At 39.4% G+C, this 22,459-nt stretch overlaps 1 protein-coding gene across 2 annotated transcripts in view; it reads left to right on the forward strand.

Annotated features, from left to right (window-relative positions):
• Window positions 1-3,132: 3,132 nt before the first annotated feature.
• Window positions 3,133-22,459, forward strand: part of ntn1a (netrin 1a) — a 47,122-nt gene continuing 27,795 nt past the window's right edge. For both annotated transcript variants that reach the window (XM_077570823.1, XM_077570824.1), the window contains exon 1: window positions 3,133-4,175. In XM_077570823.1, the coding sequence (XP_077426949.1) occupies window positions 3,137-4,175 (1,039 nt within the window). In that variant the 5' untranslated portion in view covers window positions 3,133-3,136. The remainder of the gene's footprint in view (window positions 4,176-22,459) is intronic.

Below are 22,459 nucleotides of genomic sequence, written 5' to 3' on the forward strand. Positions count from 1 at the left end.
TGTTGCGTGAGGCTTGCATGTGGATTCTGAAGGGATGTTGGTCCCTGACAGGAAGTCATCTGTTTGACGTGTTTGTTTTCATGCTATTCTCACACACCTCATTGTTCGGTGTTGTTCACTATTACACTGAAACGCCGCAAACACCGCGACGCAAATGCCCCTACAACGTCTCTGCACACGAATGTTCAAAAGTTGGCGAGCCACTATAAGAAATGTCCTTATTTTTGAAAAACAAAACAAACAAACATATTGTTACCCCCCAAGATTTATGTTATGATCAATTCAAAATGCGAACAATGGCTGAAATTATGTTTTTTTGTTTGTTTTTTTATTGCATATTGATATTGATGTGTTTCCTAATTATTCTGTGAAAGCATTATCAAGATTTTTTTTTTTTTTAGGGATGAGAGAGTACCGATACGGTATCGGGCTGATGCCTTATTTCAACTTCATTTCTTGCGATGGCAGCCGATGATACCAGCATCTGCCGCCCTCTTGTGGCTGTTTGATGATCAGGAACTAGAAATTTGAAGAATAGAAAATTGTCATTAGTTATATTGGTATAAAGATGTCTTTATTATTTTTAATTATTTGTCATAGTTTTTATTATTACTACTATTGTTATTATAATACCATGTATCAATTTTATGTATCAAAAGTACAGTGTACTGTGAGATAAGTAGCTACTTGTACTAGTAGGTCTGAAAAAAGTGGTATCCAACAATTATGTATATAATAAAATATATTATTAATAAGAAACAAATATAAACGTTAGTCAAAGTAACTTCAGCAAATTTGTTCTTTCAGTGTCAAATCAAAACAAACCAAACTTTATTCATATAGCCCTTTTCATACATAAAAAATGCAACTCAAAATGCTGTTTATCAAACTGGTGGCGATACCCAAGGCAGCTCACCTTTTCAAAGATTGGTGACGCCTGATCGAGATTGCATTTCAAGTTAATTTATTGTCGTCATTGAAATAAGCAGAGATTTTCCTTAAAAGACCCCAAACTTTTAAACAGTAGTGTAAAAAATGTGCAAATAAACATTTATCTTCCAACAATAAAGGTCAGTTAAAAAAATTTAATTATGTCATAACTTCAGAAAGTAAAAAAAAAAAAAAATCCCCCCCATGTTGATATCTCCACTTGGTTTCGAACACACAAATGTACTTGATTTGCATTTCCCACATATTAGTTCGACAGTGAATTCCCCTTCTCTGAAACACACGATCAGAGATGAAGGTGAGACTTGAGGGTAATCATTTTTCCCCATTCAAACATCCATTCACAAATTACAAACATGCGAGATTTGTCAGTATAAATGAAACAAATTATAGACCTGTGCATGGTTTGGATCCAAGCTATAAAACCACTTTCTTCAGATGATGCGCTGTTGTTTAGCCAAGCGGCCGCTAGATGTCGCTGCTGCTTCTCTTACAGCAACCGTAAAAACGTCTCCTGCAAAGCGGCCCTGCAACACAGGCAATGCACGAGCCCACTCGGACCATTAGGCTGCTGAGTTTGCATTTGTTGTATTTTATGTGCATCGTTTATAATGTGGGCATGTAGGCCACATGTAGTATGTTACATATATGTTTGTCTATTTCGATCATTTGAGTGTGTGCGTTCCTCCACTATATGAGAAGATGCATGGTTCCACTGTCCAAGATTGATGTACCCTGAAGGGCCACTGTAGTAAATCCCCATCAGCATTTCTACCAAGTCATAATATGTTTGTAAAGTACAGTACAGTATTTTCTCTAGAAATAAGAAATGTATATGTTACATTAATAGGCTAATAATAATAATAATATTTTTTTAAGTCTACATGACGAAACCATTAAAATATATATAGGCTATATATTTTATATAAATTAAATTAAGAAAAAATTAAGACATGTATATTAACAAATTTGATTGAGAATATATGTTTAATTCTCTGATGACAAAAATAATCACAAATATTTTCATGGAGAGAAAAATTAATAAATAGCCTATATAAACGTAGCTACTTAATGTAGTTAATATTTTGGCTATTCTTATTATTATATAACATATTCTATATGACAAAAATACAAAATGTTAAGGTTATCTGTTGACAAAAACAAAATCAAAAATATTTTCTTGGAAGACAAAAATAATAAATGTACACATAGTCGTTAAAAAATGTCAATTACAACAAATAGTAGGAAACATTTTCTCTGATTAAAATTAAGAAATACTTCCAAACAAGAACAAAAAAAATCACAAATATTTTAATGGTGACAAAAATTAATAAACAGCTTATAGACATGTTTTTTTTAATGCTCCTTGACAAAGTGAGGGAAAAATCTTCTCTATGACAAAAATGTTGAATTTTAAATTAAAGTTGTCTGTTAACAAAAAACAAACAAAACATTTGCTTGATGACAAAAATAATAAATGTATATATTCATTATAAGAAATTCCTCCAAGACAAAAAAATATATATATTTTCTCAGTGACAAGAAATTGTTAGTTTTTTTTCTTAATGCTGAATATCAAATAATATTAACTATTACTAAATAAGAAATTAAATCATATTAAATAAGAATTTTTTTTGATGAAAAAAAAATCCTATATATCCAGTATTGGTAAAGTCATGAATTTGGAAATGTATCTCCATGACAAAAATCAGGGGAAATCTTTTCTACAATAAAATAAATAAATACAATAAATGAATGTTGTTGTTTTTAGGTTACTCCTAACCAAAAACTAATCATACATATTTCCTCTAAACGGTGGCGTGAATTTATAGCGCTTTTTTCTCTTCTTTTTTTTTAGGATCAAAAATTAATCACAAATAGTTTCTTGATGCAAAAAAATAATAATAATACAAATAATTGTCTCATGACAAAAAATAAAATGAAAAGAAAATCACAAAATATGAAAAGCTATTTTGAATTAAAATGGTCCAAGACCAAACACACGCACACACGCACACACACGCACACACTCGGTCAGCAGCTCATCATTAAAGACTTTGTGCTTGTGCACCTCTCTCCACCAAACTTTCTCCCTCCCCATCCCTCCTCCTCTTCTCTCCCCCCCCGTCCTCCTCCTCCTCTGCAGGAGCAGCAGCACCGACACTTTCGGACCCGACACGCACCGAACATGTTCCGGGCTCTGGACGCTGCGCTCGCCGTGCTGCTGGCCGCCTCTCTGCGGAGCACCGCGGGCGGCTACGGCGGCGGGGGCGGCGGAGGCTCGGCCCTCTTCTCGGCCCAAAGCTCGCCCCCGGACCCGTGCTACGACGAGCACGGCACCCCGCGCCGCTGCATCCCGGACTTCGTCAACTCCGCGTTCGGCAAGGAGGTGAAGGCGTCCAGCACCTGCGGCCACCGGAGCGCGAGCCGCTACTGCGTGCTGAGCTCGACCGACAAGGTGGACGAGAGGAGCCGCAGCTGCCACACGTGCGACGCGGCGGACCCCAAGCGGAACCGGCCCCCGGCGTACCTCACCGACCTGAACAACCCGCACAACCTGACGTGCTGGCAGTCGGAGAACTTCGTGCAGTACCCCCAGAACGTCACGCTCACGCTGTCCCTGGGCAAGAAGTTCGAGGTGACCTACGTCAGCCTCCAGTTCTGCTCGCCCAGACCCGAGTCCATGGTGATCTCCAAGTCCATGGACTACGGCAAGACGTGGGTGCCCTTCCAGTACTACTCCAGCCAGTGCCGCAAGATGTACAACAAGCCCAACCGGGCCGCCATCACCAAGCAGAACGAGCAGGAGGCCATCTGCACGGACTCGCACACGGACCCGTTCCCGCTGAGCGGAGGTCTGATCGCCTTCAGCACGCTGGACGGGCGGCCCTCGGCGCACGACTTCGACAACTCGCCGGTGCTTCAGGACTGGGTGACGGCCACCGACATCCGGGTCACCTTCAGTCGGCTGCACACGTTCGGCGACGAGAACGAGGACGACTCGGGGCTGGCGCGGGACTCGTACTTCTACGCCGTGTCGGACCTGCAGGTGGGCGGCCGCTGCAAGTGCAACGGACACGCGTCCCGCTGCGTCAAGGACCGCGACGGCGAGCTGGTGTGCGAGTGCAAGCACAACGCGGCCGGCCCGGAGTGCGACAGGTGCAAGCCCTTCCACTACGACCGGCCGTGGCAGAGGGCCACCGCCAGGGAGGCCAACGAGTGCGTCGGTGAGTGCGCGTGCGTGCGTCTTTCTCCTCTCCCGCTCTCTCTCTCTCTCTGCAAGTTTCAACTTCATTTCAATTCGTTGCTTGACTATAGCTGACAGATACTATTATTATTACCATCATCAATAATAATAATAAATGTCAGCCGACCCCCCACTATTATTTCTGTCGTGAATGACGTTACTCACCACAGTCTAGTTAAAAGTGCAGGATTTCTTTCTCATCGATGATGATGATGATGATTAGTTAAGGCTATTATTAATAGTAATAATTTGCTGTTTATTCTATATTATTTTTCTACAGTGTTTCATCACGACAATATCAATCTACTGTTAATTGTTTTAGACTACTTATGGTATATGCTATTATTATTTTTTTTACTATTAACAATAATATATCAGCAGTTGTGTTAGTAGGGCTATTTATTAATGATTTTAAATAGTATTTATATTGTTTACTTGTTAGTGGAGTAGTTGCAGTACTAATGGTCTAATAGTACCACAAATATCATGATATATCAATCAGTTATTTATTTAAAAAAAAAATGTATTTCTACTGCATATATTAATATTTTATATATTGCATCTTAGATATTATTATTCTACTTTCATCATCCAACCTTTTTTTTTTTTACCACTTATCCTGTTCATGGTTGTGGGAAGCTGGTGCCTGATATCTGATATCATCATGAATATTTATCCTAGTTTATAAATCCATAAACCACCCATTTTCAAGCTCTAAAAAAAACATTGTATTCTATTTGATGTAGGCTAAAAGTACTTTTGATGCTTCTTTTTGTATTGTGCGAATTGACAATTATAAAACATCATTTAACAATACACATCAGTAAAAACACATGATACAATAATAACAATAATGATAATAATTGGAAGTTACATTCATCTGAGAGAGATTAAAAATATTATTGCTAATTTCAGTGACGTATTTAAAATGACAAAAAATGTTCAATAACAAAATTCTCAAATCGCAGTATCATCATTCTCCAAACATCTTAGAATTTGCAGTTCTTTTATACGTGCACCTTTGCCTGATATTTATCATAAAACAATATGCTGTGATGAATTCAAATTCGTATCGATTTTTTTGGGGAGCAATTTCCAAAACTTATGACGTATATTTAACAGTAATGGGACGGTCGCTAAAATAAAAAAAGATGTGCATCGACTATCATGGGGTTGACGGTCTTGCTCAAGGGCGCCCTGGTTTCGCACAGGAATCCCAAAAAGGACAAACAACCATTTACACTCATGGACAAGTTAGAGTCTTCAATTAGTCTTGTTTTTTTGTTCTTTTTTTATTTATTTAAATGTGGCATGTACCAGGAGAACACACACTTAAAGGCCAGAGCCCAGATACAAACCTACGACCTTTGACCTGTGAAGTGCTCATGCTAACCAGTGTGTCCTCTCGCCACTAGTGAAGTCATTCATTTTTGTTTTCTCAATATAATCTACATTTTTCGAAATACTGTGTACTCTACAAATTCTGCTTCTGTATCATATTAGGACCACAACCCCCCCCCCAAAAAAAAAAAAAAAAACTAAGAGGGGGGGAAAAAACGGATGTGTTAGCGCTTCTTTATTCAAGTGCACTTTACTGATTACATCCATAAGGATCGTGAAGGACCCTCATGCATCACCCCCCCCCCCAACCTTTTTTCATCCATTTGGGTTATTGAATCAGCGCAGAGCAGCCTTGCAAAGCAATCCCGAGGATTGCGCAGAACAAAAAAATGCAAACAGGTGGATTGAGTGTAACAACTCTTCTGGTTTCTTTCTCCGTGTTCTGCCGCTTGGTACAAAGCGTGCCAGCAACGTTGCTTACAACAGACCGCTGGCTCACGGTTCGCTTTTCCGTCAGCTGCGGAGGAGATAAAACAGACGCGCGAAGGCCAAGCCGATCGTTTATAAAAGAAGCCGTGAACACTGATAAGAGCGGAAAGTGGAAGGAAGGATGTTTCCCCCGTGTTGGGAGCGTCTGGATATAAAAAGTCTACACACCCCGATTCAATTGTCAGTTTTTTTGTGATATAAATTCCTGACATTTATTGGCGTTCTAGCAGAATTATTATACTTACCATTGACGGCTATTGACGTCAAAAATTCATTTGAACAATTTTTATTAGTATAACATTTTTCCCACTTTTGTTAACAACAGTATGAAAACCTAGAATTTTTTTATTGAACATTTTGAACAGATATAAAATTTATGATTAATCGTGAGTTAACTATTGAAGTTATGCAATTAATTACTGACACGATCAAAGAAAAGATTATTAAAAATTAGGAGCGTCAGGCGATAATTTTTTAAAATTGTAATTAATTGCATGACTTCACGAGTTAACTCACAATCAATCACAAATTTTATATCTGTTCTAAATGTACAATAAAAAATTCTAGGTTTTCATACTCGTTGTTGTTAACAAAAATAGAAAAAAATGTTAAACTAATATTTGCAACTATAACCGTCAATGGCAGGGATTGAGTTAAAGGCTACTACTAGTTTAGCTATACTCACTATTTTAAACCATTGAGGCCACTGTACTACATTATGTTGTTGTTGCTGTTATACATTATTTATTGGAATGATCCCAGATATTAGAGGTGTGCCAAAAAATCGATTCTCCTAAGAATCGCGATTCTCATTTAGTACGATTCAGAATCGATTTTAAATGTCCGAAAATCAAATTTATTTAAATTATTTTATACTGTCTTGCCTTTGTCTGTGTGTGCCTTTATTAGGAGCGCTGTTCATGTTGTACTCGATTTGGCCACTGAAGGGCAGTGTGGTTCCACGCGGTCACTGTTAAATTGTAGCCACATTAGAGAGTAGAAGGAAAAAGTCACTATCAAGTTTATTACTATTCCAATAAAAAAAAAAAAATTCCAGCGTGCAGCCGTTCTTTTGAGTGATAAAAGCGACGCGAGTAGCACGCTAATTAGCATTAGCGAGTCAGACTGGAGTAGATCATTACAATTCCTTGCACATCTAAAGAGCAAAAATCATTCTCAATCAAATCATTTTGAATCAAAAATCGTTTTTAATCGAAAATCGATTCTAAATCGAATCGCAGGCCCAAAAATCGGAATCAAATCGTGAGGCAATCAAAGATTCTCAGCCCTACCAGATATGCTATAATATTTTGTATGACTGCCCAAGCAATACATATGATTACCACTTCATAATTTACAGAATTCGGACGCGTGCATATGATAATCCGCGCAGCTGTATTTCAAGTTTTGATGTTCTGATGATTGAGCACTGCAACTTTTACGAGGCGTGATCAAAATCATTTAGCATGAAATAAAAGCGATGGATGTTACAAATGGCCGCGTGTGGATGTTTGCAGGATCTTGAAGCAATTAATGTCAGCGCGTTGGCAGGCGCTCTCCCGAGCAGGAATTTTGGAACTGCTCGTTGCTTGTCAGGACGTTCGTTCCAGAAGCAATTGGGTTTTGATTAAATGGCAGTTGTGCACCAGGATCATTCATAGTGAGCCATGGAAGAGGAGGGCTAAGTTCATTTTGCATGCAGTGCGGAGAACATAAGCTTTGAAGGTCAATTTATGTTTGCATATTACTGCAGCTTTTTACGATTCCCGTTGCTGTTGACAAACGTTCTGTATCGGCCCAAAAAGACAAAAAAAAAAATGAAAATCCCCCAGTTTGAATGTCTGCTCAACTCACTGATGCATTTTAGATTAAATCATAAAATTTCCTCACAATTTAACAGTTTCCTGGTGTTCAAAACACCCCAAGGATCAAAAGTTATACACTTTACACACCTTACTTTTTTGCTTTGCTGAAATTAGTCTGTATGAGAGGGACTGGCTGGAGCAATTCACAAAAAGACAACAAACGCATTTTTTACATTTTTCTCCATTGCGTAACCAAGTTATCAAGTATGCGGCAGAAGCTAATGCTGTTAGCTAGTATGTAAATTATCCTCACTTTAATGTAACACTGTACTTACGAGAGTGCAAATTCACAAGAATGTGATGCATATTCACAAGTTCTGGCTTATTATGCAGCTTTTTATTTTATTTTTTTAAATTAAGGAAACCATCCAGAATTAGCAAAAACTCAGTAAAGAGATGCTACATATCATCGTAGTTGGGCAGAATCTTCCAATCTCTAAAACAACTACTTTTTTTAATCTTTTTTTTTTTATCTTCTTGTTTGAGTTACCCCTTAAAGTAGCACTAAGGAACTTTTCAACCTTAATAAAATATTTTCATAACTCTTCTGATGAAAAATCGGCTTAAAACCAATTGAATGGTAACTTTGCCATGGCCTGAGGGGGTCCGTATCATTTTTACTGGCACTAATCAACTTTGAGGAGGGTGGTAGGAACACTGCCACACAAAAAAACTACAAATGTGCCGACTGCTTTATGGCATACGCCACTTCCCCTTTTCCCATTTGTTACAAAGACGGAAGCCAATTTGAATGTCGACGCACGATTACTGCTTTCCCTGGCAGACGCTGCATAAAAACTGAAAAGTTTTGTCTGAGGAGACAAAAAGAGAAAAAATGATCAACATTGGCCCGGATTTCATTCGCTAGTGTGAGCTAAAAGACGACGCAATGCGCTTGTCCTCTTAGGAAATGTGGTCTTCCTTCAGATGTAACAATACCACTTTTGTCCATATGGTCGCCGCCATAATCAACGTAAACAAAGTTCCTTAGTGTTGCTTTAAATGACCCCAAAATCCTGTTCAATCGCTAATTTAACATGCTACAAAATTGCTAATTGAGTATACATTCATTTATTCAAATGAACGTCGGAAACAACTGCGCTTACCTCATCTTCCCAAACTGTTTTTCCAAAGGTCTTAGAGCCATGAGTGATGCTATAAATAAAATTGCACCAACGCATTAACGTGATCTTTTTTTTTTTTTTTGATCTCAAAGTGGGTCTGTTTTTAATGCGAGTGTTTTCAGCCCAGCACTGGAGCCTCGTCCTTGTTTTTGGGAAAGAGTTTGGTCGGGAGCCACGCTGCCACTGAAGGAGGCATGTTACATGTCGGCTCTTGGCGCGCTCCCACTTCCACTTGTCTCCTTGCGTTGGCGCTTGAACTCAACTTTTACAAAGGCCAGAACAATCTTCGAGCACGGTTTGTTATTGTAAAGACACATTTTGACAATGCGGTCATCTCACCTTTGGAAGATGCTGATGATAATTGTTCCCGAGAGGGTCTTTGGCTACACGTTCTGTATTCTTGACATGCAACTGTTGCGAAATTTCTGTCTTTACAAAGATATTAACGCTCGCGGGCGACTCAAAAGTCATGTTGAACAAAATAATTATTTCAACATTCATCATCAAAATGTTAACCACTGTAAAATAGAACAAGATGAAATTAAAAGGAAGTCACGTTACTCAGTGACGACAGGAAATGCTAGCCATTAGCCGCATGCTATGCTATATTCAGCTACATGCTATTTCTGTTAGCATTGGCTTAGCAAAATTAATTCGTAATTGAGATTTATGATAGTGCCATGGATTACCAATTTAATTAATTCCAGAATTCTCAAATCATCTTCTCCATTGAACTGAATGGAAATGACATTAATCTGTTCCAGCCTCTTATAAAACATGAAAAAAAAGTAACATGTTTTTTTTTTTTTTGTTTTAGGAAAGTAGTGCTATACTGTATTGTATGTTACAAAAATACAGTCATAACTTTATTAAATAGAATTTAAGGAATTAGAGAGGAGACGGTCACAACTGCTCAGTAAGCTGCAGTAATATTAGTTGCTAATCACAGAAGATAAAAAATTGCCTACATGTTTGTGAGGTTTGCTATATTGTCTTTCGTCTGACAACATTATGTGGTTTGGCTAAATAGAGTTCCAAGTTATGTTTGACTTTTGAAGCATATTTGCATGGAACGTTTGGTTCTAAGTCCAAATTGGACCCCGATTGATGCATTTAATTTGAGAGTTTTCATACAATGCACTTCTACATTTTGAAACAAAATCATTTTGTCCAATATTTCTGCCATTGTCAATCACAAAACTGGCATCATTATCACTGTGGGGCCGGAATTTGACTGTACTGGATCTCATTCAATTGTCTGGTAGCAGTTCTCAATGTCCAACTATATACAGAAATTGAAAAAGTCAATTTTTTATAAAGTAAGCTGTTTCTGTGCTATGACATTTGCGATGCATACAAAAACCCAAACAAGTAAACCAACCTAAATTTCTGCACGCTGTTAAGTCCAAGGTGTTTCACACACACTGATCTTTTGACATGACATCGTTAACATGTGTCATGAATAAATTGCGTGAATGAGGTGGATTGGCGAGTGCGATTTGGCACACAAAAAATCCACGTGAGAGTGCCAAACATTTGTATGTAATCAATACTCAGTGCCAGAAAACAACTCGATGCAATCACACTTAACACTCACGAGTAACTTTCACTCATTATCTCCATGAGGGAGCCTGGCTGGCATTGAATGGACCGAAGTGCCACATTTAAAGCCAAAATAGGGAAACACTAGTTTCAGTCACAAACACATGGCGAGTACCTCAAGAAGCCAATTTTACTCGACACAAACAAACCTTGCTACATCTTGAACATACAATTTCTGTATGAACTAGAATCTTAGCATATATGTTGCTAGTGCTAACGCGACCTGAAAAAAACGTTTTTAAAGAGCTGAGTTACTCATTAGGGGTTGCCTGGTGAGCTGGACCACTCATCGGAATATTTTCCGTTTGTTTATTTACACACAATCTTAAAAAAAAAATACAAATACAATCGGCGTACAAGCGGTTGAAGCGACAGGGCGGCCATTTTGCTTCCCATCTTGCGATCAGACTACCGTATAAACTATACGGTAGGGGTGTTAGAAAAAAATTGATTCGGCAATATATCGCGATATTTCAGCACGCAATTCTCGAGTCTATTCAATATGCGGTCGATTTTTAAACATCAATTTTTTATGGGAATATTCAACAAAACGTCTTACTTAGGGTTAGGATTCACACAGAAGAATGTTATATTGATGGAACATCAAGCCTTAATATTTGATTTCAGTGCTGTTCAAACATGAAACAGACTGCAACCTGTTTGTTAAATGGAGTGGCTCAGTTATAAGCCTGAAGTTTCAGATAAATAAATACACTTTCATACAAATCTTGCAGTGTACATGTACAAGTTTACTGATTTGCTAAATTTGAGTAATTTTTTTTTTTTAAAAATCGCAATAATCAATTTATAGATTCGTATCGGGATTAATCGGTATTGAATCGAATCGTGACCGATGAATCGTGATACGAATCGAATCGCCGGGCACGAGGCAATTCCCATCCCTACTATACGGTATACGTACAGATCAGACATACAGCTCGTAGGCAGCTAGTATAAGGCCGGGGGGCGGGGGTGGGGCGTTTGTGGCGGGGGGGGGGGGGGTCTCTATTCTTTAACAAGTAAAAAAAACAAAAACAAAAAAGGAAAAAAATAACAAGTGGACGTTATGTGCTGCTTTGAAGACCCCCTTTTTCTGTTATTCCTCAATTCCTTAGACCCCAATATTAGATTTGGCAGAGTTTTTTGTTGAATTACAGTTATAATTCTTTCAAGTTTCCTCCTGTAAACTTCATTAAGCATATAATTCATACATGTTTTTAAGGCAAGTTGTAGAATGTCTGAAGTCCTCTTGTTTATGTTTAACAAATTTAAAACACTATAAATCATGCTGTTTCTACTAAGTACTGTCTCAAATGTTCTCCAATTTCGATATTGTAAATGTATAGGACCGTATGCCGAGAAACGTTTCTTGGGAGGAGCAATATGGCGGCCTCGCGGCTTCAAAAGCCTTCTTCTTCTTCTTCTTCCAAAAAAAGCCTTCAAACTATTTGATGCCACTTCCAGTTGAGGTTTAATATCAAACTAAATATAAAGCTACGAGAATTACACGTGTATTTAAAACAAACACATAGCTTAATGCTATAGCTAACACATAATGGGATACCTACGTATAAACTCGAACAACTTATTTTTTTTAACAAAAACAATGCAAGCATGATAAAACCAGTTCCAGTTTCAGACCATTTTAAAAAGTAGATTTTTGGGAGGCTGGAACAAAATAATGTCATTTTCATTCATTTCTATGGAAAAAGAGGATTTAAGATACGAGTATTTGAGTTATGAGTATGGTCACGGAAAAATTTAACTTGTATCTCAAGGCATCACGATAACAACATGAGTGTGCTATTTCTCTTGTGTCATACATCAAAAGTGAAACCGGTCATGTGTTCTATATTTTCTTCATTTTTTTTTATTTTTTTATTTTTTTTTATTGCAGCCCCAGTTGTTGTCTTTTTAAAAAGCAAAAATGCTGACTAATACTTTCCTTGCACAGAGATGAAAAAGTGGGGGTCGCTCTAAACATATGGAAATATTGGTCACATAATTATGTGCGGTAATATAATGGCGTCATTGTTTGGATTGAGACTTTTGAGGTGGTTAGCGAGCATTACGTCGTCATATCATGAAGCACAATATGAACATGACACTAAATATGATGGGCGCGTTCTTGGCCAACTGTTACAATGTTGAGAACTCACGGAAAGTGAAAGAATATGCATTAAAGCACTTCAAATCGGCGGTAGCCAGGGGTGCAACGAAAACCGATTTGTATCGGAAAAAAATCTTTATATACGACCGAAAGTGAGTGAATGTCCCCGCAAGCTAAAAATATCTCACAATGTTTGTAGATGGAATCCTTCCCTCACAAGCATAGAAAGACAAGAACACACACACAAATATCACATAAAGCGAATGCACCTGCGACGCATCAAACTTTCATTGAGCGTCAAACAAGCTGAGTGGGGGGGGGGGGGGGGGGAACAGTCACTGGAATTCCTTGTGTGTGATGGTGAATAGCTCAAGCTAATTTATTACCAATGGCTTTGTCTTTCCCATATAAGTCATGGCTCGGCGCCGTGTGTGTGCGTGCGTGTGTGTCATCAGGTCACGAGGGCTTTTTAACACCCCAGTCGTCATGGATGCCTTCCAGTCTTGCTGGTGTTTGTGTGTCATCCGTGGAATTTTCAGCTTTTTCGTTGTCTCTCATGTTACGCTTGCACAAAGAGATCTCAGTCAGCAGAGGTCAGCACCGGACGCCGGCCGGCCGGCCGGCACTGCGGTTATCTACGGCGCGCACTTGCATGATATCAACGCCTCAGTGACTCGTTGCAGCAATTTGGTTGAAGTGGAATGCAATTATTATTTTTTTGGGTTGGAGGCGAAAGTTTGCAAGGTCATCTCAATTTGCCAGGGGTGAGCCCGGGTTAATCCATCACTCATTAGCTCGCGCAGATAACACACATGGTGGGGTGAAAGGGGGTGGGAGGTCCTCAGTGTTTCGAACCCCCCCCCCCCCGCCCACTCAGTCTGTCTTTGTCCCACTCTTTGCTCGCTTTTCTACTCGGCTCGCTCGGTAATGAAGTCACATGGCAGGGGTGCGCAACCTGTGGGTCGTGGGCTTTTTTATGGCCCGTGAAATCAGTTGATAGGGACCACTATGCAATTGTAAAAATGAATACAACGTCCTATAACATTGTATAGATGTATATATAAGATCCTTGCAACATATTTTTTTCGTACATTTATAAAAACTGGTAAACACACATTGAGAACAGATTGCGATTTGTAATGTTGTCCCGGGTAGGAAAGTAAAACAAAACAAAATAAAAGCAACTACATATATGTACAACAATTTGTACAATGTGATATAGTTGCGACATATTTACATAATAAATTACATTACATCATAGCACACGGTAAACAAAAGGTACCTAACAGGTGTAGTGATTGGAATTAATGAGGTAACTGAAACACACTGTTTCAAAATAAAATTAAAAATTAAAAAAAAATTGTGGCAGAGTGTTCCAATCACTTGGGGCAGAAAACTGAACAGAAGCTCAACTTTGGACTTTGGGAATGATAATGTTAATAAAATTGCTGCAAAGGCCAGTGTGGGTGGTGGTATGCATGGTGAGCAGAGAACCAAGAAAGGGGCGGGGTCTTGCCAGTCAATATTTTATAGATAAATAATTTGTCTGCGTGAGAGAAGACAGGGGCCAAATCACCAAAAATAGAATTAAAATTACATTATTATTATCATTACTACTACTAAAAAAATAAAATTAAAAATTAAAAATTAAAAATTTTAAAAATTAAAATTAAAATTAAAATTAAAATTAAAATTAAAATTAAAATTAAAATTAAAATTAAAATTAAAAATTAAAAATTAAAATAAAAAATTTAAAATTTAAAATTTAAAATTTAAAATTTAAAATTTAAAATTTAAAATTTAAAATTTAAAATTAAAATTAAAAAATTAAAAAATTAAAAAATTAAAAAATTAAAAAATTAAAATAAAAAAATAAAAAATAAAAAATAAAAATAAAAAATTATGTTTTCTTAATTAACAAACAAAAACCTCCAACTGAATCTCAGAATTATTCCAGACAGAAAAAAAATTCTGTCCCTTTCACATTCACATCTTTTCCCGCATGTTGCTGGTCTGTGTGAAAGTAAATAACACATAATCGGAGTTACAAATTTTAGACAAATGCGACACACTATGTTGAATCTCTGTATGAAAGAGGCTCTCGAGATAAGAAGAAAGCTGTCTTCCTTTAACCCGACCCGCCAACCCCCACCCACCCAACCCACCCCCCTCCTGTTTAGTGACAAAAGAGACAATTAATTAGAGTTTACAAATTGCTGGCTTCAGCTGATTGAGCTTCTCCGTAGGGGTGGTGGCGAGACAGGCGCGAGAAGAGAGGGAAAGTGAGGCAGGGTGGGGGGAAGTAATAACGACAGAAGAGAGTCAGCGTGCTACCAGTGAGCGTTATTTCAATAACTTCCCGTGCTGCTTCCGTGTGTGTGTGTGCTTTTAGTTAAAGTTTCCCACATGCTTTGTCATAACAGTCTAATGGGGTCCACACTGGAGGATGACAAAGCAAACAAAGGAAACCTAATTATAGGGGGGCTGATAAGGAAATGATCAGGAAATGGAGTCATTAAAGGTAATATTTGTGTTATGAGATGATGTGAAGATTCATTTCCAAAATGGAGGAGGTGACCAGAGAGTGGATAAAATGAGGTGAAAAAACTTGGCCCTGGCTCTGTTGAATTTACACCCAAAGTTCACACACAACAGCAACCCAGGAATATTGATGCGATTTACACACAATCTTTTAGTGGACGATGTCAAGGCAGTAGCCGGCCATGTCGTATTACAAAATTAACTTTTTAAGTTCAAATGTGGCCAAGGTATGAATCATTTTGGCCGTACTTGTAAGGAAGTCCACATTTTTTGTTGAACCGTTGTGGTTTCAAGCGAGACAGACAGCATCAGGTTTCTGCGCAAGGGTTCCAAAGCAGTGGGCGGGAAATGAAATGAACCCACAGTCCCAATAACAAACAAGGTCAGTAAAAAAAAAAAAAAAAAAACTGCAGCGATGGCAAACAAAGATAGAGAAAAGAATAACAGTGGCCAGCGTGTGGCCGATGACCTCATTGAAAACGACACCTCTTGCGCCAATACACGGGATTTTCATATTTTACGCAGTTTAGACATGTTGACATTTGGACTGATGGGATTGAGTCGTTGTTTACAAATATGATACAATGAAAAATAATCATGTTTTTCGTATCAAATAATGTTCAAGCGGCCTATTTGATGAATTCAGAAAATGTTTTGGGCCTAAAAAGCAGGACAATCATTGCATGGTGAGTGTCAAGCTGCTGCCAGAGAAAATATAGACGACTATTCAAAACACATGGAGGTTGATGAGACGTAGTTTAAACTGGTTACAGTAATTGAATGAACATGTCATTCAATAAAATGTTCTTAAGCCACAGATTTGATGAGCTGTAAACGTTAACTGTTTTTTTTTTTTTTTTGCTTTTAATCTAAGACAAATGTAATTGTCACTCAGTCTGTCTTTGTCCCACTCTTTGCTCGCTTTTCTACTCGGCTAGCTCGGTAATAAAGTCACATGGCAGGGGTGCGCAACCTGTGGGCCGTGGGCTTTTTATGGCCCGTGAAATCAGTTGATAGGGACCACTATGCAATTGTAAAAACATTTTTTTTTTTTTTTTTTTGCTTTTAATCTAAGACAAATTTAATTGTAAAAGGCAGCCGCAGTTTTGAAATCACAACTCATTTTTTTTATTTTATTTTTTTACAAATGCATTTTTGAAATAAAAATACTACCAAATCACCGATATATCGTCACTGGACACGTTGCTCTATTTGAGAAAATATTGCCTTTACTTTGTGGGCACCCTGAAGACTTCAATAAATTTGGCAATCAATAAATCAACAATAAATGAAATGAAATGAAAGCCAGCTAGGATAACATTGTGAATGTTGCGGCCAACGTAAACATCTACAAATGCAACTATTTGACCATTATTGGCGTGACGAATCTGCGTTATTGCAAAACTCTACGTTTCCTCTCCTGGGTCGAGGCCGTTTGTTGACTCTGGCAAAGAGCAGGCGTCCTTTCTTCACTAATTGCCATCGCGCGATGACTAAATCACAATGAGGTTTTGGGTTTCACAAATCAGAGGGGTTTTCGCTTTCCTTCCTCTACTGTATCCTTCCTGCCTGAGTCGCAAAGTGTCACATCGGGTTACGGAGGATGTAAAATATTACAGTCTACTACTATTATGACAAAGGGCTACTGTTCCAACTTTGAGCGGTGGTCTTGATTTTTGCTCACGATTGTTAAATTGGTCCTGGGCATGGGAGAAATGTAGTAAATATGCTTGTGGAGCCAAAATATCTCCTCTCCATCAGTGTCGGAAACAATCTTCATGAAGGTGAAGCACGGCTTGAACCGTGGTCTTCTAGTTGGATACTATGAGGGGCTTTGCTTTCTTAACACGAAGGATGTTGAGGAATTCAGGAGAGATTATCGATTTCTTTGGTCCTTCCTCGGGTCTCCTGACGGCCTCACGACTCGGGCTGGAAGTGTTCGGTTTAGGTGAACGGTATGGGATTTTTTTTAATAGGTTTTAGGTGAACTAATGAATACACTCACACTCGCACGCACATACAAAAAAAAAGGAGAAAAAAAAGAGCAATGATGATGACATGTCAAATCGGTAAAATTACCGAATGAACAATACTGAGCTCTCCAGAAAAAAAGAAAAAAAGGAGAAATTATCGGTCAGCTTCGAGAACAATATGAAGGGGAAAATGTAAGAGTGATAAATGTGTCACAGATGAAATTGTGCTATGAAGATTTAAGGCCCCTCGGAAGCTTCCTGCTCCTTCCTACCCATCTCTATGTGAGCTTGACTTTGTGGCAAAGATTCAACAATGTACATCTCACACACACCCTTAACATATTGTAGCTCTTACACCGTGAAACAATCTTGTAAGATATAATTAGTGACGATTGGGCAAAGCTCCTATCGCACCCATTAGGCCATTAGTCAGTCGGATTTTTTTCTTTTCCTTTCCATTTCAACGTCTTCCTCTGCGCCACTTGGCAAAGATTTACAGAGTAACTCATCCCTGTAAGTCTTTTCCTAAAACTAAGACTTCCTCCATGTACAACATGTAGTTTTCTCTGAAGAAAAGTTGGATCCGAGCTGAACTGAGCGGAAAAGCTCCCTAAGGGAGGTCATGGCTCATATCGGAAGCGTGGTTGCTCAGGAATAAGGCCTTAACGGAGAAGCCTCAATGGTCTGATTGAAAAACGAAGATGAATTCAATCTGCTGTCCTTGGTCATCATGAGTGGGAACCTTCAACCCAGCAGGCTTCCAAGTAAGCATTCCTCTTCCCGAATCCCAGACTCATCTGCTTATCCTCAAGGATGCGTGTCAAGCCAACATGGGAACATTTCCCAAAGTAAAGTAGGGTGTGTCGGCTTCCCATAGGAGATTCACTCACTTCCTGTAGGTAGAGAATAAAAGATGAGGCTATTCTGTCTACAATGAAATGTGTCTTTTCTTCTCAGATCATCATCTGAGAAATGACCGAGGCTTTTTCTTCCCTACCTTCCTCAGGACCTAAACTGATCTAATTTCAATATGCAACAATTTGACTTTTAAAAAAAAGTATCTATCAAACCATGCTGATGGCTATCACAATAGTAATAGCATCTTTTTCATAATTAATCCTGAATGACTGCATCCGGAAAAATAGGGTATTAGGGCAATGTGACATATTTTGAGCTTTTCTAGTGTTGTAGTCAAGGCCACACCAACCGAGACCAAGACATTATTGAGACTGGAGAGTATTAAGACTGAGACAAGACTTTTGGAGGTCGAGACAGAGACAGGACCGAAACTTGTGGAGGTCGAGGCAGAGACAAGACCAAGACTTTTGGAGGTCAAGGCAGAGACAAGACCAAGACTTGAGGACAAGACCAAGACTTGAGGACAAGACCAAGACTTGAGGACAATACCAAGACTTGTGGACAAGACCAAGACTTTCGGAGGTTGAGGCAGAGGCAGAGGCAAGACCAAGACTTTCGGAGGTCGAGGCAGAGACAATACCAAGACTTGTGGACAAGACCAAGACTTTCGGAGGTCGAGGCGGAGACAAGACCAAGGCTTTCAGAGGTCAAGGCGGAGACAAGACTAAGACTTTTGGAGGTTGAGGCAGAGACAAGACCAAGACTTGAGGACAAGACCAAGACTTGAGGACAATACCAAGACTTGTGGACAAGACCAAGACTTTCGGAGGTTGAGGCAGAGGCAAGACCAAGACTTTCGGAGGTCGAGGCAGAGACAATACCAAGACTTGAGGACAAGACCGAGACTTTCGGAGGTCGAGGCGGAGACAAGACTAAGACTTTTGGAGGTTGAGGCAGAGACAAGGCCAGACTTTCAGAGGTCAAGGCAGAGACAACACCAAGACATTTGGAGGTCAAGGCAGAGACAAGACAACACTTTTGAAGGTCGAGGCAGAGACAAGACCAAGACTTTTGGAAGTCGAGGCAGAGACAAGATCAAGACTTTGAAGGTCGAGACAGAGACAAGACCAAGACTTGTTCTCGACCGGTCTTAATAAGAAAACCCGAGTCACCCTGTCCGAGACCGAGACAAGGCCGAGTAAAAATGCTTTTGGTTTTGAGACGAGGCCTTTAAAAAGTGGTCTTAATAGCAAAGTTGATCTCGATAACTAAAACACTAGCTTCTTCAATTGGTATGACATCATTAATAAAAACAGCCATTTTGATTAGCTCTGGTTGGGCTGATGGGGTCAGAAAATCCTGAGAGTTGAATCGATCACAGATGGACTGTTCTGGTTGTCCGAGAAGAAGTTTTTGTCCGGCTAGTAAGCTTCGTCATTGGCTAGCATGACCAGATGTGTATACCAAATATCTACTGTCTCGAACGTCAAGCGTGAAGTGAACGCAGTCTGCGGTCTTAGTCCCATTGTTTTCTGTGCGCCAGGGTTCGCAAGCCAAAACAGCAGCGCCCCTTTCAACCCGTCAAACGCAAAGACAGCCTCAAATCTTTTGTCAAAGTTACAGCAACGGCGGCTGATTTAATTGGCGAGGCTCCGGGATTAGCGTGAATCGCAGTTAATGAAGTGTGTGAATGAGGCCATCTCACCGTCTCCCGGTGACAGCATCGGCCCATCCCCGTCAACCCCTCGGGGGCCAGGAGACGCATTAGAGGACCTGCCAGGAGATATTCGAACCCACAACACCATGATCCGCTTGTCTCGTAGAAACCAAACCCGGAGCGTAAACAGACTGGAGGTGATTTGGATCAATGTCTTGCTTGTCTGTTTGCAGTGTGTTTTGCGGAGGTGGAGCACGGAGGTGACAGGGTTAGCTAATGGCTGGATGTCAAACAATAAGAGCGGAGGAAGTGGCAGAAGTGATTACACTATTCCACAAGGAGAAAGCCTCCAATGATCCCACTGTGATTAGCAGATCAGGCCCTCGAGTGCTCTCCTGTAGCGGTTCTTGCTCTCTCCTGCCACGGGAACCGGCAAATCCGCTTAGGAAGGATCCTCCGGGATGCCGCGACATCCGTTTTTCTCATCGTCAGGCTGGTGAGCGTCAAGGTGTCACGGCGTCTGCCAAAGCACTCGCAGGCTCAGCCTCGCGCGGAAACGTACACGACGCGTTCGCCGGCTGTCCCGCCCGATTAGCTGGTATTATGTTATCACACAGCGGAGCGTTGTCTCCGGCTTCGGATGCCGTCAAAGCTGTCAGTCCTCACGCTATTAAGACAGCTGCTCTCGGCGGGCGCATTGTTCGCCGGGGGACCCGACAGGCCCTGAGGAATCTTTATTCACCCTCGAGGGGGCCGCCGTCCTGAATGGGAGCTGCCAATGTCATCCTCCAGCCATGGCATTTTTATGGCATAGCCGACATACGCGCGACGCCCTCCAGCCGAGCCCCAGCGTGCGAGCCCCCTTTAGATGTCAACTGTCGCTTTCCCCTACTGCGCTATGTCAAGTACCTGAAAGTGATACTTGAGTAAAAGTACAAGTTACTTAGAAAAAGAAGCACACTTTTGGTAGAAGTTACCCAAGTCGCCTTGTAAAAAAAAAAAGTAAACGTCTAAAATGATCTTAAATAGTAATAGTAATAGGAAGTTAAAGTATTCTAAATAGGTGGTCAGAAGTTATTTTAATTTTTTTATTTCTATGTTGAATATAGTAACTTTAATTTGTATACAGTAAAAAAAAGTTTAAAAAAATAATTACAGTAATATGCTAAAATAGCTTTTTACAGCAATTTATTTACAGTAATTTTTTATATACTAAAAATTTTAAAAATAATAATAATTACAGTAATATGCTGTAGTAGATTTTTACAGTAGCTAATTTATATACAATAAAAAAAGTTTAAAAAAATAATTACATTAATATTCTAAAATAGCTTTTTACAGCAATTAATTTCTTTACAGTAATTTTTTATATGCTAAAAAAAATTGTAAAAAAAAACAAAATTACAGTAATATGCTGTAATAGATTATTACAGTAACTATTTATATACAGTAAAAAAAATTACAGTAATATGCTGTAATAGTTTTTACAGCAAGTAACTATTTTAAATACAGTAAAAATGTCAGTGAGGACTCAACAAACTAGAGCCCAAACCTGTATCGATATTGGGCTTAAAAAAAAAAGCCGATACTCGATATAGTAAATATAAATTAGTCGGGCTTTATATATATATATATAATTGTTTTAATGGATTTTTATTAACATTGTTTATGCTGCCTGCATGCACTCTGACAATGAGAGCGCCACTGCCACCTACTTTCGTGGATGTGCAATTGCACTTTTGTCTAGTAGAGGGAAAAAAATTGAGGACTAAACATCTATGGACAATTTAGTATGGAAGAGGATTAGGGCCAGTGAAGAGAGAAATAAAAAGTTTGGCAGGATTCTGACTTTTCTAGTGCGAGTACTATTCTCACTTTAAATGAGAATTCTGAGAATAAAGTCAGAATCCTGCCAAACTTTTTTTTTCTCTCCACTGGCCCTAATCCTCTTCCGTAATTTATTCTTCAATGAATGTAACATGCATATTTTTTAAATGTTATCCTCTACAAAAAAAAAGTAAAATATACACATCAATAAGAAATATATGACCAACCAAATTAAGATTTTTCTTTCACATTAATAAAAAAATTACACTGCAATGTTGATTTGAATTCGATGAATTGTTTAGCCTTAGTACAGATGTGTGAAAATTCTACGAAAATACGTTGACAAAGTACTCCTTTACGTTACAAGACCACAAGCAGATGGGCACGACGGAGACTTTCGCCCCGCTTGAACCTGTCACACCTTGACCGCTCTTGTGCACAAAAGAGCCGTGATTACTCAGCAAGCGGTTGCGCCGCTGATCACAGGCAGGACTATTATGCGACTCAGAGTGGGGTGGAAGTGGGCCCGAGGCTTTGTGCGAGTGTGTGCGCGCGCATGCGTGTGTATGCGCTTCCCATGCCGCGCCGCCTAACGAGAGGGCAGGTCAGCCATTAAATGGGCACTAATGCGGGAAATTGGAGGCCATTAGGCCCTCCTTTGTTGTGGTGCCTCTGTGTGGCTTTGGCTGGAGAGAAGACCTGATTAGCCCCCCACATGGCGACAGAGCAAGGGGGGGAAATACATGGAGCATTTAATGCACGGCCTTGGCGCATTGTGGAGAGGACATCAAATGAACGTGTCCGGTGTTAATAGCTGAGTTAATTCAGTTTATACAGCCTTTTGATTGCGGAGGGTTTGAACAATAACGTCAACATA

This window comes from Vanacampus margaritifer, chromosome 7, assembly GCF_051991255.1.
Source record: "Vanacampus margaritifer isolate UIUO_Vmar chromosome 7, RoL_Vmar_1.0, whole genome shotgun sequence".
In the NCBI taxonomy this organism is placed as follows: Eukaryota; Metazoa; Chordata; class Actinopteri; order Syngnathiformes; family Syngnathidae; genus Vanacampus; species Vanacampus margaritifer.